At 45.0% G+C, this 14,395-nt stretch overlaps 1 protein-coding gene across 3 annotated transcripts in view; it reads left to right on the forward strand.

Moving 5' to 3' along the window:
• The window catches only part of ASTN1 (astrotactin 1), a 345,878-nt gene extending 339,012 nt beyond the window's left edge, over positions 1 to 6,866 (forward strand). For all 3 annotated transcript variants that reach the window (XM_081493881.1, XM_081493880.1, XM_081493879.1), the window contains exon 23: positions 6,390 to 6,866. In XM_081493881.1, the coding sequence (XP_081350007.1) occupies positions 6,390 to 6,627 (238 nt within the window). In that variant the 3' untranslated portion in view covers positions 6,628 to 6,866. The remainder of the gene's footprint in view (positions 1 to 6,389) is intronic.
• Positions 6,867 to 14,395: the final 7,529 nt, after the last annotated feature.

The following is a 14,395-nucleotide window of genomic DNA, read 5'->3' on the forward strand; positions in this document are numbered from 1 at the left end:
TAGTCCATATAGATATATTTTGAGCTAAATTCTGTGTTCTCTTGAAAGGCAGAGTAGAGATAGCCAGTGACCCACCTTGGCATCTAACTTGGCCAAAGTTAGGTTAATGTAGTGTTTGTCAACTTACCATGGCCCCGAGGCTACACCTTCCTAATACTCAGTGCCTCTGCTTTTAGGTTATATAACTCAGAGATAGGTTACATATACCAAATCAGATTGATTATATTCTTTGCAGCCAAAGATGGAGAAGCTCTATACAGTCAGCAAAACAAGACCTGCAGCTGACTATGGCTCAGATCATCAGCTCCTTATTGCAAAATTCAGGCTTAAATTGAAGAAAATAGGGAAAACCACTAGGCCATTCAGGCATGACCTAAGTCAAATCCTTTATGATTTTACAGTAGAGGTGACACATAGATTCAAGGGATTAGATCTGGTAGACAGAGTGCCTGAAGAACTATGGATGGAGGTTCACAACATTGTATAGGAGGTGGTGACCAAACCCATATCAAAGAAAAAGAAACGTAAGAAGGCAAAGTGGTGTCTGAGGAGGCCTTACAGATCGCTGAGAAAAGAAGAGAAGGGAAGGGAGAAAGGGAAAGATATACCCACTGAATGCAGAGTTCCAGAGAATAGCAAGTGGAGATAAGAAAGCCTTCTTATGTGAACAATGCAAAGAAATGGAAGAATACAATAGAAAGGGAAAGACTAGAGATCTCTTCAAGAAAACTGGAAACACCAAGGGAACATTTCATGCAAAGATGGGCACAATATAGGACAGAATCAGAAAGGACCTAACAGAAGCAAAAGAGATTAAGAAGAGGTGGCAACAATATGCAGAACTGTAAAAAAAAAAAAAAGGTCTTGGATAACCAAGATAGTGTGGTCACTCACCTAGAGCCCAACATCCTGGAGTGTAAAGTCAGTTGGGCCTTAGGAAGCATTACTACGAACAAAGCTAGTGGAGGTGATGGAATTCCAGCTGAGTTATTTAAAATCCTAAAAGGTAATGCTGTTAAAGTGCTGCACTCAATGTGTCAGCAAATTTGGAGACTCAACAGTGGCCACGGGACTGGTAAAAGTCAGTTTTCATTCCAATCCCAAAGAAAGGCAATGCCAAAGAAAGTTCAAACTACTGCACAATTGCACTCATCTCACATGCTAGGAAGGTAATGCTCAAAATTCTCCAAGTGAGGCTCAATAGTATGTGACCTGAGAACTTCCAGATGTACAAGCTGGATTTAAAAAAGGCAGGGGAACCAGAGATCAAATTGCCAACATCTGTTGGATCATAGAAAAAGAAAAGGAATTCCAGGAAAGCGTCTCTACTTCTGCTTCATTGACTATGCTAAAGCCTTTGACTGTGTAGATCACAACAAACTGGAAAATTCTTAAAGAAATGGGGATGCTAGAGCACCTTACCTGTCTCCTGTGAAACCTGTATGCAGAAGCAACAGTTAGAACCGGACATGGAACAACGAACTGGTACTAAATTGCGAAAGGATTACATCAAGGCTGTATATTGTCACCTTGCTTATTTAACTTCTATGCGGAGTACATCGTGTGAAATGCCAGGCTGAATGACTCACAAATTGGAACCAAGATTGCTGGGAGAAATATCAACAACCTTAGATATATAGATGATACCACTCTAATACCAGAAAGCAAAGAGGAACTAAAGAGCCTCTTGATGAGGGTGAAAGAAGAGAGTGAAAAGCCAGCTTAAAACTCAACATTCAAAAAACTAAGATCATGACATCCAGTCCCATCATTTCATGCAAATGGATGGGGATTGTGGAAACAGTGACAGATTCTATTTTCTTGGGCTCCAAAATCACTGGATTTTGATCTCAATGGATGATAACTGCAACCATGAAATTAAAAGTTGCCTGCTCTTTGAAAGGAAAGCTATGACAAACCTAGATGGCATATTGAAAAGCAGAGATATCACTTTGCTAGCAAAGGTCCATATAGTCAAAAACTATGGTTTTTCCAGTAGTTATGTATGTATGTGAGAGTTGGACCATAGTCATGTATGGATGTGAGAGTTGGACTGTGAAGAAGGCTGAGTGCTGAAGAATTAATGCTTTTGAACTGTGGTGTTGGAGAAGACTCTTGAGAGACGCTTGGACAGCAAGGAGATCAAACCAGTCAATCCTAAAGGAAATCAACCCTGGATATTCATTGAAGGGCTGATGCTGAAGCTCCAATATTTTGGCCACCTGATGCCGACTTACTGGAAAAGACCTTGATGCTGGGAATGAGGGCAAGAGAGGCGGGTGACAGAGGATGAGATGGTTGGATGGCATCACCAACTCAATGGACATTAATTTGAGCAAACTCTGGGAAATAGTGATGGACAGGGAAGCCTGGCATGCTGCAGTCCATGTGATCACAAAGAGTCGGACAGAATTTAGCGACTGAACAAAAACAACAACAACGCAGTTAGAGTTCTTGGAAAGAGAGGAATGGGAAGAATGTGTAGAGAGTCCCCTTTCATTTGTCCCATTCATCGTAGCTGTGTACTGCTGCTCTGAGAAGAGATTTCCCTGGCAATAATGGAATTTTCAGACAGACACAATGAAGAAGCTTTTCGTGTAGAATGTTGGTAATTATATGTTCCCAAACTATGTAGGAGTTCATAAATGAACAAAAATAAGGCAAGAAAGGAAAGAAGGAGGGGAGAGAGGAAGGAAGTGAAAGAAAAAGAGGAGAAAATAAATGAAGAAAGTCAACATAAGTAATATCCTCTGACACTCAGAATTCTTGTTCTCCTGCCAATGAGATGAACAAAGGTATCACCCAGAGGTCATCCCAACCATCTGACCTCTCATCAGACTGAAGGGTGACTCGGCCTCAGGGTGCCTCTTGTGATCTGAAATTATAAACTCTCTTAGGAGACCATCATGTAGGGCATCTGCCCTCCACCATGTATTCTCTTGCTTTTGATGGAAGGAGAGAATTTAGGATTATCTTCCTAAAATAAAATGATTTTATGTGTAAGATCAAGAAGAATCTTTTGGCATTCCATAACTTATTTCCTGAAATTTATCAAGGTTGATAGTCCTTGGGCAAACAGATGCCATGGCTATGGATGGGATGCAGAGAGAACCACGTAAGGGCCTTTGAATTTGTTTTGTCTCAGTTTTGGTAAAAAGCAAAACACTGGGTTAGAAAGTAGATAGATATTAAGAAATATCTTCCTTGTTCCATACCTTACCATTACTCCTGCCCTTATTATTACTCGTAACTAGTATCACCCCTTCTCTCCAGCTCTGTCCCCCTTTCCCTCCACGCTCACTGCTTTCCTTTCAGTTTCCTGCTCCCTGCTTCCTTCCCTCTGACATTTATGGAGTGTGCATATATGCAGTTCTTTGTCAGGAAAAGCAAATGTCACAATTTGAATAGCACTAACCTTGCATGCATCATCTCGATGAAAGGCCGTATGGATTGCTTTTAAAATTTCTGTCTTGTAACTCAAGAGTCAGAAGGAAAACTGGTTAATGAAAGTGAGCAGGGGAAAAAAACGTGGATCTCACTGTAAAGTAAGGCCTGCTGCTGACTTGATACTCTTCTCAAAACTCTCCTCCCAGGAGATTCTCTCATGTGTAATATTGGGTTTTCAAGGCTATATATTAGGGGGAAATTGTAGTTTCATTATCTCATGGACAATAAAGTTTTATTTTTCAGTGTCATGGATCCAAGGGAGAACCATAGGAAACAACAAGTCTCCTGCTTTGAGATGCGTCAACCCACTTTTGAGTTAGTTGTGAGAATGAATAGAAAAGGGTTGGTGGGTATATGCATCCTGCAAGCAAGCAGAAAGGATTGGTTCAGTTCAATCCAGTTGCATCCAAATTCATGGAGGCCTCCAGATTGAGTAGAGAGTTGAACTATGTTGAGGACAGCATTGGTTGCTTCACTCTTAAGAAAGAAGAAGGCTGCAGGCTCTGAGATAGTCAAGGGCAGACCCAAATTAATTATTTTCTTTTTTTAAGTGAGCGATGATAATAGCCACAAAACTCCATGGGCTAATTTAATCCATTTGTTGGAGAGGATGGCTAGGATGTGTTCCTTTATCCATCTCTTCAAGATGATGCAGATGCAGAGGCTGCCCTTCGCTCTTCCTTTCCTCACCCTTCATCCACCTCCCAAGAATGTGTCAGCAGCTAATGACATGCAGCAGGACAGATTAAGAGGAAGGCCACCAAAGACCCTGTTGCTGACGGCTTTTGGAAAGGCTGCTTGGCCAAATGGCAGAGGCTGATGGGAAGAGGAGAGACAATCTGAATAAGATGTGACTTAGTGGGCAGAGTGTTTGTTTGATTTTCTCTGACCCACCATTGAAGTGGGAGAAAACACAACTGCCCCCGATGACCTCACACCCCATCGGCCCCTTGACTTTGCTGCCGCAGCTCAATACCTTGCCTCCAACATCATCCCCCTACCATCCCTTACTTGCCCTCCTAGGAATGCGGTGAGCTCATCCCTGTGGGGCTCGGAGCCAGGACGGAAGAAGAGGCTTGAAATGAACGTGCTTCTTGTTCTTGAGAGCTCATTCTAAACTCGGCATGTAAACTCCCAGTTTCTGGAAAGAGTTGTGGACTGAATTAGATGATTCCTCCCATGTAAATACTGTGAGGGGTCCCGTTCCCTGAGCTTTCCAGAACAGATTTTACAGCTTTGCACAGGCTTGTTGGAATACGAGACTATTTCTTCGTAGGTCTCTGGTCACCCGTGGTTATTGGAAGAAGGGAAACAGCAGAGCTAAACGAGGGGGACCCCATTCCTTCACTTATTCTAAGTGTTCAGATTCAAAGCCAGTGTGGGCTGACAACTGGTTATCAGGGGGTCCCGTCTCTAACACCAGAAGTAGAGGCCAGGGAGAAGCTATACACTGATTAGCAAGATCGTGGTGACAGCCAGTTTCCCCAAACTACATGCAGGGTCCCACATTCTATCCTTAGCCCGGTGGGATCACTCCTTTCTAGTGTGTGTGAACTTGGGGAGACCTTGCCCTCCTCTGTCCAGTTCTCTTAGGGATCTGCAACAGCTCAGGTGCTATCTTGTCACCTCCTTTTCTTCCTGCTCTTTGGATGGGGCCTCCTGACTTTGGAGGGGGATTACAAAACAGAGCAGGAGCTCACCTGGGGATTAATTAGGTGATGTGTGCCACTGAGAGTCTGCATTTTCCCAAAGGATGACCCTGTGTCAGTCTGCACTGAGGACTTTATTGTTGGCGCCCTTATCACACTATAATTACCTTCAGGCAGGCATAATTAGTTACACTTGATATCCTCCGAGTGCAATATATTGGCTGCTTCTACTCAGTTCAGAAATAGCCTTGAAAAGGGAAATATCCAGTCAAACATATTATGTTTGTCATTAAATGATGACAGATTACTGGCTTTAAAGTAAATTGATCTGATTTGTCTTTCGAAACTGACAACTCGATGATTTTAAGAGGGCATACATTTCTAAAGTATTAGTCATTTTTTCTTATTTGTCCTCATTGTGTTTTATTTCTTTGTTTCATCTCAGTGCCCAACTTTGCTCACACAGCCTTATTAATTAATTATTTCACTCGTTCATTTTTTCCTTAATTATGTTTTTTTTATTGGAGGATAATTGCTGTACAATATCGTGTTGGCGTCTGCCATACATCAACATGAATCAGCCATAGATATACATATGTCCCCTTCCTCTTGAACCCCCCCTCCCATTTCCCATCCCATGCCACCCCTCCAGGGCATCATTCCACAGAGCACTGGGTTGAGCTCCCTGTGTCACACAGCAAATTCCCACTTGCTATCTATTTTCCATATGGTAATGTATGTTTCCATGCTACTCTCTCCATTCGTCCCACCCTCTCCCTCCCCCACACTCCGATGTCCATAAATGTGTTCTCTAGGTCTGTGTCTCCATTGCTGCCCTGCAAATAGGTTCATAAGTATCATCGTTCTATATTCCATAAGCATGCATTAATATACAATATTTGTCTTTCTCTTTCTGACTTACTTCACTCTGTATCATAGGCTCTAGGTTCATCCACCTCATTAGGACTGACTGGAATGCATTCTTTTTCTATAGCCGAGTAATATTCCATTGTGTATAAGTATCACAATTTCTGTATCCATTCATGTGTCAATGGACATTTAGGTTGCGTCTATGTCCTAGCTATTGTAAAAGGTGCTGCTGCAAACATTCATTCATTGTTGACGAGCATTTATGGGAGTTCCCCCCTATCCGCCCCGTTTCTAAGTGCTAAACATGGAACAGTAAGCAAAACAGACTGGACTCTGCCCTCTTGAAGCTTACAATCTCACACTATTTGTCCTTCCTGCCTTCTTGTCTTTCTAACTTAAGCATCCTCTGTGCTTGCTCCATAGGAAAGCGGGTCTCATCCTTTCTCAGCTTGGAGATCTCAGCGGTTGGTGCAATGGACTCCTCCAGGAACCCAAGATAGGCTTGCGACGCAGCTCCCTCAAGTACCTGGGCTGCCGCTACAGCGAGATCAAGCCCTATGGACTTGAATGGTCAGAGCTCAGCCGGGACCTCAGGAAGACGTGTGAGGAGCAGACCCTGAGTATCCCCTACAACGATTACGGGGACAGCAAAGACATTTAGTGCCATGATGCCAGAGAGTGGCTGCCAAAAGGAAGCAGGAGAGAGGACGGGAATGTCTGGGTTGGCGTGCGGATTTTTAATATTTTTTAATGGAACATTCAAACCTCCACAAGCAACATCTAAACTGGGGAGAAGGTGACCCTTGCTCCCTGCGGAACTTCTTTGGTATCATGTTCTCCATCTGAGTGGTCAGTAAGCCTGCTAGCCAGGGCTTCATAAATTTCTCTTTTAGGGGGTTACTTTGGGGCTTGTTTTGCAGTTAGTTTGTTTTGTTCATTTTTTGTCCAAGGGGTTCATCAGAATGCTCAAGTTCTGCCATGCTTCTCGTGAAAGGGCCACCTGGTTGGTGCACTGGTGCTGAGTTCCTAAGTCCCGTGCAACTGGGGACAGAGATGAGGCCAGAAAGTTGTTACACTGGTCTCAGGCCCTACTCTCCGTGTCCTCCGGAAGCTCTCATGCTGGGAACCTAAGCTCTGCTCACAGAGAACGACAAGAAAGCTGGGAAGGTGGCTGCTCTGTGGGTCTTATGATTTTCCCCCAGGCCTTCCGATTGCTCTCTTCACACCTCAGAAGTGAGCTCAGCCTTCACTATGGGCTCCTGTGGGTCTCCTGGATTTTTAGGTCCTCCCTCATTTTAAGGAGATCAAACCAGTCAATCCTAAAGGAAATCAATCCTGAATATTAATTGGAAGGACTGATGCTGAAGCTGAAGCTCCAATACTTTGGCCACCTGATGCGAAGAGCCAACTCATTGGAAAAGTCCCTGGTGGTAGGAAAGATTGAAGGCAGGAGGAGAAGGAGACAACAGAGGATGAGATGGTTGGATGGTGTCACTGACTCAATGGGCATGAGTTTGAGTAGACTTGGGGAGATGGTGAAGGACAGGGAAGCCTGGTGTGCTGCAGTCCATGGGGTCATAAAGAGTCAGACGTGACTGAGCTACTGAACCACAACAACCTTTTAAGACAGGACTGGAATTAAATCTCCTTCCAGAAGAACACTGCCCTCTCCTCCTCCGAACAATATGATCTTTAAGAGGCAACATAACGTACCTGTGGAGCAGTCTACCTGGGAGTCTAGTTAGCAGTCCACATTCTGGAAAAAAGTATAGTTTCTTCTTTTAAAAACTCCAGCACCTCCAGGGTGAACTTCTCCAGACCAGCAGTACACATCACACACCTGAAATCTGTGGTGTCCACAGCCTTTATCTTGCACAGATCAGTCCTGGCTGATGCCTGCTTTGGTCAGGCAGGCTCAAGACCTCCATGGAGTGTTGTAATGAACTGAAGTTATTACCCCTCACAAAACACTTCTGTCCACTTCCCCGCATCCCCTTTGCCAGATTTCCTTAATTATGTTGCTAGTTTTGCAAGTCATTTCTCTGGATGAGAATTCCACCATTTTTACCCCCCTTTTGTTGCAGGAACATTAGCAATGCTGTGTAGGTGAGCTCCCCTGACTGCAGGTAAAGATTGGGTCATTGTTTCTGCCCAGTTCCCTGAGCATTAGCACTGGCACGAGTGGGTGCCCAACCAGAGGGAAACCTAGCCCCTCAGAAAGAGCTCTGCAGGGTCCTTTGGACCAGCAACGGCCTTAACTGTCCCCCCACACACACCTCAGAGGCCTGAACACACACTTTCAGCCACCCTGCCTTTGACCAGAACTTTGCACTTAGAAACGCAAGGGAATGGTCAGGAAGGAGACAAGAATCTTTTAAGCCCGTTGTTGAATCCAATTGATGTTTTTCTAAATGGTTAGAATGACGTGCGTGCTAAGTTACTTCAGTCGTGTCTGACTGTTTGTAATCCCATGGACTGTAGCCTGCCAGGCTCCTCTGTCCATGGGATTTTCCAGGCAAGAATACTGGAGTGGGTTGTCCTGCCCTCCTCCAGGGGATCATCCTGACCTAGGGATGGAACTGGCATCTCTTATGTCTCCTGCATTGGCAGGTGGGTCTAGTGCCACCTGGGAAGCCTGGTTAGAATGACAGAGCTCGTTTGTTGAGTGCTTACTGTGTGCCAGACACTGCTCTAAGCACTTTACTGACAACGGATTCTCACAACTACTCTTTCTTACCCGCCTGAGGTACCATATGAATTCAGGCTGTGGACTCCAGAGCACAGGATTGTCAGCCCTCACCCTCCTCGGCACTGCCTTCAGTATTGCCCGGGTCCCGCTCTCCTTGGCCCCTGCCTCCTTAGCACAGATGTGCCCGTAGTGTGGTGCAGGGAGGGGACACAGCACCCTCACCCTGCAGCTGCCCTTTGGGACCTCAGGGCGGGTCACAAGTTTTCCTCGCCAGTGCCTGGGAGTGAGCCTGTGACAGCTCTGCAGACAGGGGTGACCTCACGCCCCTCTCTTTCCGTAGAAAGATGGAAAGGTTTAGATCAAGCTCTGGATGCACCTCCAGAGCAAAGGTTGGCAGAAAACCCTGAGACCCCCCTCAAGTGAAACGCCTCAGTGTCTCACCTTGACCAGACAGGAAGGGGTACGGGCAGCAGAGGGGGGAGCCCAGCCAATGGGGTGGGGCTAGGAAGGCCTGGTTTTGCCCCTGCTGCCATGTCTCGGTCCTTTATTCAAGTCTGCATGGAAAACACAGGGGGTCCGCACAGCCAAGGAGAGGACGTCCGGGCCGCTGCTATCTTGGGCCGGGCAGGGGCCAGGGAGTGGCATCAGGACCACCGTTCCTTGTTCCTGTCCCTCCTTGTGTGTTACTGAAATGGAGCAGGCTCACACTTCCCTCCCTCTTCCTGTCTCCCCCCACAAGGTCCCCCCTTATCTTTGTCTGCCTCTCCTGCCTCCGACCCTCCTCAACCCTTTCCTTCTGCCTCTGCGAGCCTCTTCCTCCTTCAGTGTCCCCTGTGCCCTACACACACACACACACACACACACACACACACACACACACACACTACACAGTATATATATATATATACAACACGCATGCACACATAACACACACTCTACACAGTGTATACACAGACTACATACACATTGTATACACTCCACACAGTACACACACATTGCACACACTCTCAACAGAGAGTATTTACACACATACACACTGCACACACTACACACACATCACACACACTGTATGTGCACATACTACAGACACACTCTACCAACTCTACACAGTATATACATGCTACACACATACACATGCACATGCTACACACAACACACAGTATTTGCACACATGCAGACACACTACATACATTATAAACTCTTCACAGTATATACACACACTACATGAACAACACAATGCACACTACATACACATTGTACACACTCTACACATATACACACACTATACACATGCTGTAAACACTGTGCCTATGTACATACTACACACACACTATAGATTATACACATGATTTACACACGATACAAATACAGACAATAGGTACACACAGCCTCTGTGCGCACACACACACAGACACACTATATATATATGTATATATATATATATTATACCCACTACACATAGGCACTCACACTATATACACACATATACTGTACATATACATTGTACATACACAACACACACTACACAGAGAATACACACATCATATATACTTTCTACAGACACACACTATATATATACAGTATACACACAATGTTCACACACTACAGAATCACACATCATATACACAAATTATATACACACTCTGTATACACACATACACACTGTACACACAGCCCCTATGCCTGGGTCCCATTTACTTTCAAGTTAAGATAAGGTCAGAATGAACAGGGCAGGAGAGAGCATGAGGTTCCCCCGAGGATTTCCCTGGAGGATTTTGCCTGAGGAAGGCACCCTCAGTCACAGTCTGAAAACACTGCCCAATGGGAGGAACCCATTCTGACTAGAATGGTGATGGAAAGAAAGGTGATGGATGGGGCCAGTATTAAACCTCAACTTTCCAAGCTGCCAAACAGGTCTTTAGGGAGTCACTTATACCCAGCAACATGCTGCCAGCCCCAGCTCCCACGAGACCCCCCAGTGTTTCCTCCTGAATGGACATGGCCCACGGTAATAGCATTAGACCTTTAACTGAGTGTGCAATCGTTTTCCATGGAGCTTGGTCCATTCATTACTTTTAGTTCATCGCACTTCTTGATATTTGAAAATGTTCTGTTAAAAAAACCGAATGTGGAAAAAAACCACTTTACTACTGTAGAAGGAAGGGAGATATAGTGTGACCAACTTCAGGTATAGCAGTATTGTTTAAAAGAGAATCATTGTACGATTATACAAATGGAATAATCAACTAAATAATAAACTAAGCTGTTAGTAAGTGTTGAATGCGTGGATGTCACCTGTGTCTTTCATTAATCAGGGTAATCTGATTGGACCAACTGGGGAATTATTAATATTAAAGCTTTAAATGTCATACTTTAGATTCTACATGTGTGCATGCTAAGTTGCTCAGTCATGTCCAACTCTTTGAGACCCTATGGACTGCAGCCTGCCAGGCTCTTCTGTCCATGGGATTCTCCCAGCAAGAATACTGAGTGGGTTGCCATGCACTCCTGCAGGGGATCTTTCCAACTCAGGGATTGAACCTGTGTCTCTAACCTCTCCTGCATTGGTGAGTGGGTTCTTTACCACTAGTGCCAACTGGGAAGCCTTTAGATTCTACATACATAGGCCTTATAGCCCATCAACCTAAGTAGGAAAAAAGTTAAACCTTCATAGCAAATTATAAGCTTATTGTTAGATACTAGCGGTTCTCATCTTCTTTCTACCACCATCTCCAAATAATTAGCCAATAAAATGTATTTATTGCTCATCTGCTGTATTTTAGACACTGTTCAGTATAGGGAATACACTGCTGATTAGACAAGCTAATTCTACCTCACTGAGCGTGGCATTTGTAGGAAAAGTTAGATACTGAACCCATCCTTACAAGGGTGACAACTATGACAGAGATGGACAGGACACTATGGGAGTTGTGAAATTTATACATTGGGCATCTAATAATAATATTACAAGAGGCCCTGCCTGACACATTCTTATCTTGCATTCTGTTCAGGCACTTGGGAGAGGCTGGCTGTAATGAACTGGAGCTCAAAACCCTCAATCTTTTCGACCCCTCCCTGCGATGTAACTTTATATAGATGTTCTTTGTGCTGCCACCAACACACATGATCCTTTTAAATTCTTCAAGAGCTGGATATTAAGTGCCTGGGCACTTGTCGGCCCTCTTGAGAAGTAACAGTAAGAGCTCTGGTCTGTGTGCACAAGCGGGAATTATTAAAAGAGCATGACGACTGGCAGTTTTAAAAGACAGCCACAAATTCTTCAACGCCTTCCCATCTAGAAGGGTATTCTGCTGCCTCTCCTCCGGAATCTGGGCAGGTTTATGAGTGTTTTGACCAATAGATGATGACGGACATGAAACGCTCTGACTTCCAAGTCTGAGTCATAAAAAGCCTTGAGGCTTCTGCCTTTTTCTCTGGAACTGTTGCTCTTGGAGTGGAAACTGGAGGCCACCGGGCTGGGGCCACCAAGCTGGAGAGTCACGGGTAAGCACTCTGGGCTAGCGGAGCCCGGCCTCCCAGACATTCCAGCAAAGGCCCCAGACATGTGAATGAAGCTGTCTTGGCCCTTCTGCCAGCAGCACACCACCCAGCGACCTCTTATCAACGTCCCATGGAAGAGAAGAATCACCCACCAAGCCCCACCTGAATTCCCGGCCCGGAAAATTATGCAACGCAACAAAATGGTTATTGTTTCAAGCCACTATGGGGATCTGTCTGCTAAACTAAGGAAATCTGAGGAGGGGTCAGTGGCATCTAGTCCATCCACTCGGGGATAGACCATTAAACTAGTTCCCGTCCCAGGTGTGAACTCACCGTGAAAAGGAGAGGTGAATTTACCCAGGCTGGGCTGCATGAACGCTCACCAGTGCACGTCCCACTCACCAGTAGGGTGAGTCTCTGCTCTAACAGAGGAGGATAAAAAAGAAGGATGATGCTTCATCCCAGTACCTCGGAGAGGGTGAACCTCAGGAAAGTGAAAGTCACTCAGTCGTGTCCGACTCTTTGCGACCCCATGGACTATACCATGTAATTCTCCAAGCCGGAATACTGGAGTGGGTAGTCTTTCCCTTCTCCAGGGGATCTTCCCAACCCAGGGATGGAACCCAGGTCTCCCACATTGCAGGCGGCTTCTTTACCAGCTGAGCCACAAGGGAAGCCCAAGAATACTGGAGTGGGTAGGCTATTCCCTTCTCCAGTGGATCTTCCTGACCCAGGAATTGAACCGGGATCTCCCACATTGCAGGCAGATTCTTTACCAACTGAGCCATCAACCTCCGGAACTTAGTGGAAACTCTAGGAGGGGGGAAAGTTCTTCTAGAGCCAGCAAAAGAAAAAAAAAAAAAAAAGGAAAGGAGAAGACAATTTGGGTCAAAGAAAAAATATTAGAAGGGAAGGGTTTCTTCTAATTATTTTGTTATTATGCCCCTTTGCATTTGGAACTTCCTGGACATAAGTGTGTCCATCCCACACATAAAGTGTGCCAGGCACTGCACTGAACACTTTAACGACATGCTCGCCCTCAGTCTTCATGACAGTTCTGTGAACTGGATACTCCCAGGGAAGAGGAAGCAAAACCAGAGAGATTTTATGTAACTTGCCCTGGTTCTCAGCAGCATAGTCATATAGGCATCTTCACCAAGGGCTGTCTGACTCTAACCGTTACACCATCTGGCTTCCACTGTTCTTGAGTTGGCTTCTCATTGAGTTTCCTAGAAAGGGAAACAACTTCCATGGAGATTTTTACAAATAGCTTTCTGGTTACCTTATATCAGATCATAAAAGAGAATGTGTCTGGACCCATGCAAAGCTACCACGATCAGGAAAAGAATTCAGGGTGCGTAGCTTGTTTCCAAGCTGGTTTGCTTGTCTCTTTGGCTTGGTTTGGGGTTTGTTTGGCTTGTTTTTGTCTGTCACAGGAGGATAACAGAGAGCCAAGAAAGACTGGGACTCCAGCTCTGTCTGTTGAATGTAGCCTTGTGTTGGTCTTTAATGGTTCTTTTCCTCTGTTCTTGGTGTTCTGCATGCATCCATGGTTAACACCTGATACTTGAGTGAGAACTTGGGAAACAAAAGCCTCCTGTCCTTCAGGATAGCAGAGCTCGATGTGCTGATGCAGGACCCCAGCCTGATTTTGATAAACTACAGGCTCCTCTCCATTTCCATCATCAATTTCCATTTCATTGTCATTTCAACTGAACCAGTGAATGAACAGCTTAGTGTCAAATGAAACCTCAGCATTATATGGAACAGCTGACAGTTTCTCTCTGATGCAAGTGAGACTCCAGAATTTGACTCGTGTCTTCACTCTTCCAAAGTGAGAGGGAAAAATCCCTCTTTGTGCCAGGACTTTGCAGGGTGTGCCGTAATTAAACTGATGGACCAGTTTTTAGATCTTATTTCATCACCCAAACTGCCTTTTCTTAGAGTTTATGAATATGTCTGTTCACACGGGGCTACAAATTAGTCTAGTTGATTTCTTGCTACCTGTCCCAGGAGGAAAACCCCAGCTGTATTCTGCACTTAATAATTAAGAGAAACTTCATTCAGAAGGATTCAAATGTCAGATGACTCTGAGGCCTTTGCTGTTCAGTGAGTCAGTGTTCTGTGATCGACTGGCTTAAAGATGAAACTGTCTGCTGCTGTGACTTTGCGATGTCCTGGCACCTAAGAGCCTGTGGATAAGACCAAGGGGGACATGCCTTCATGGCCATTTTGCCCC

Source organism: Giraffa tippelskirchi, chromosome 5 (assembly GCF_054371585.1).
Source record: "Giraffa tippelskirchi isolate mGirTip1 chromosome 5, T2T-mGirTip1v1.2.pri, whole genome shotgun sequence".
NCBI classification, from domain to species: domain Eukaryota; kingdom Metazoa; phylum Chordata; class Mammalia; order Artiodactyla; family Giraffidae; genus Giraffa; species Giraffa tippelskirchi.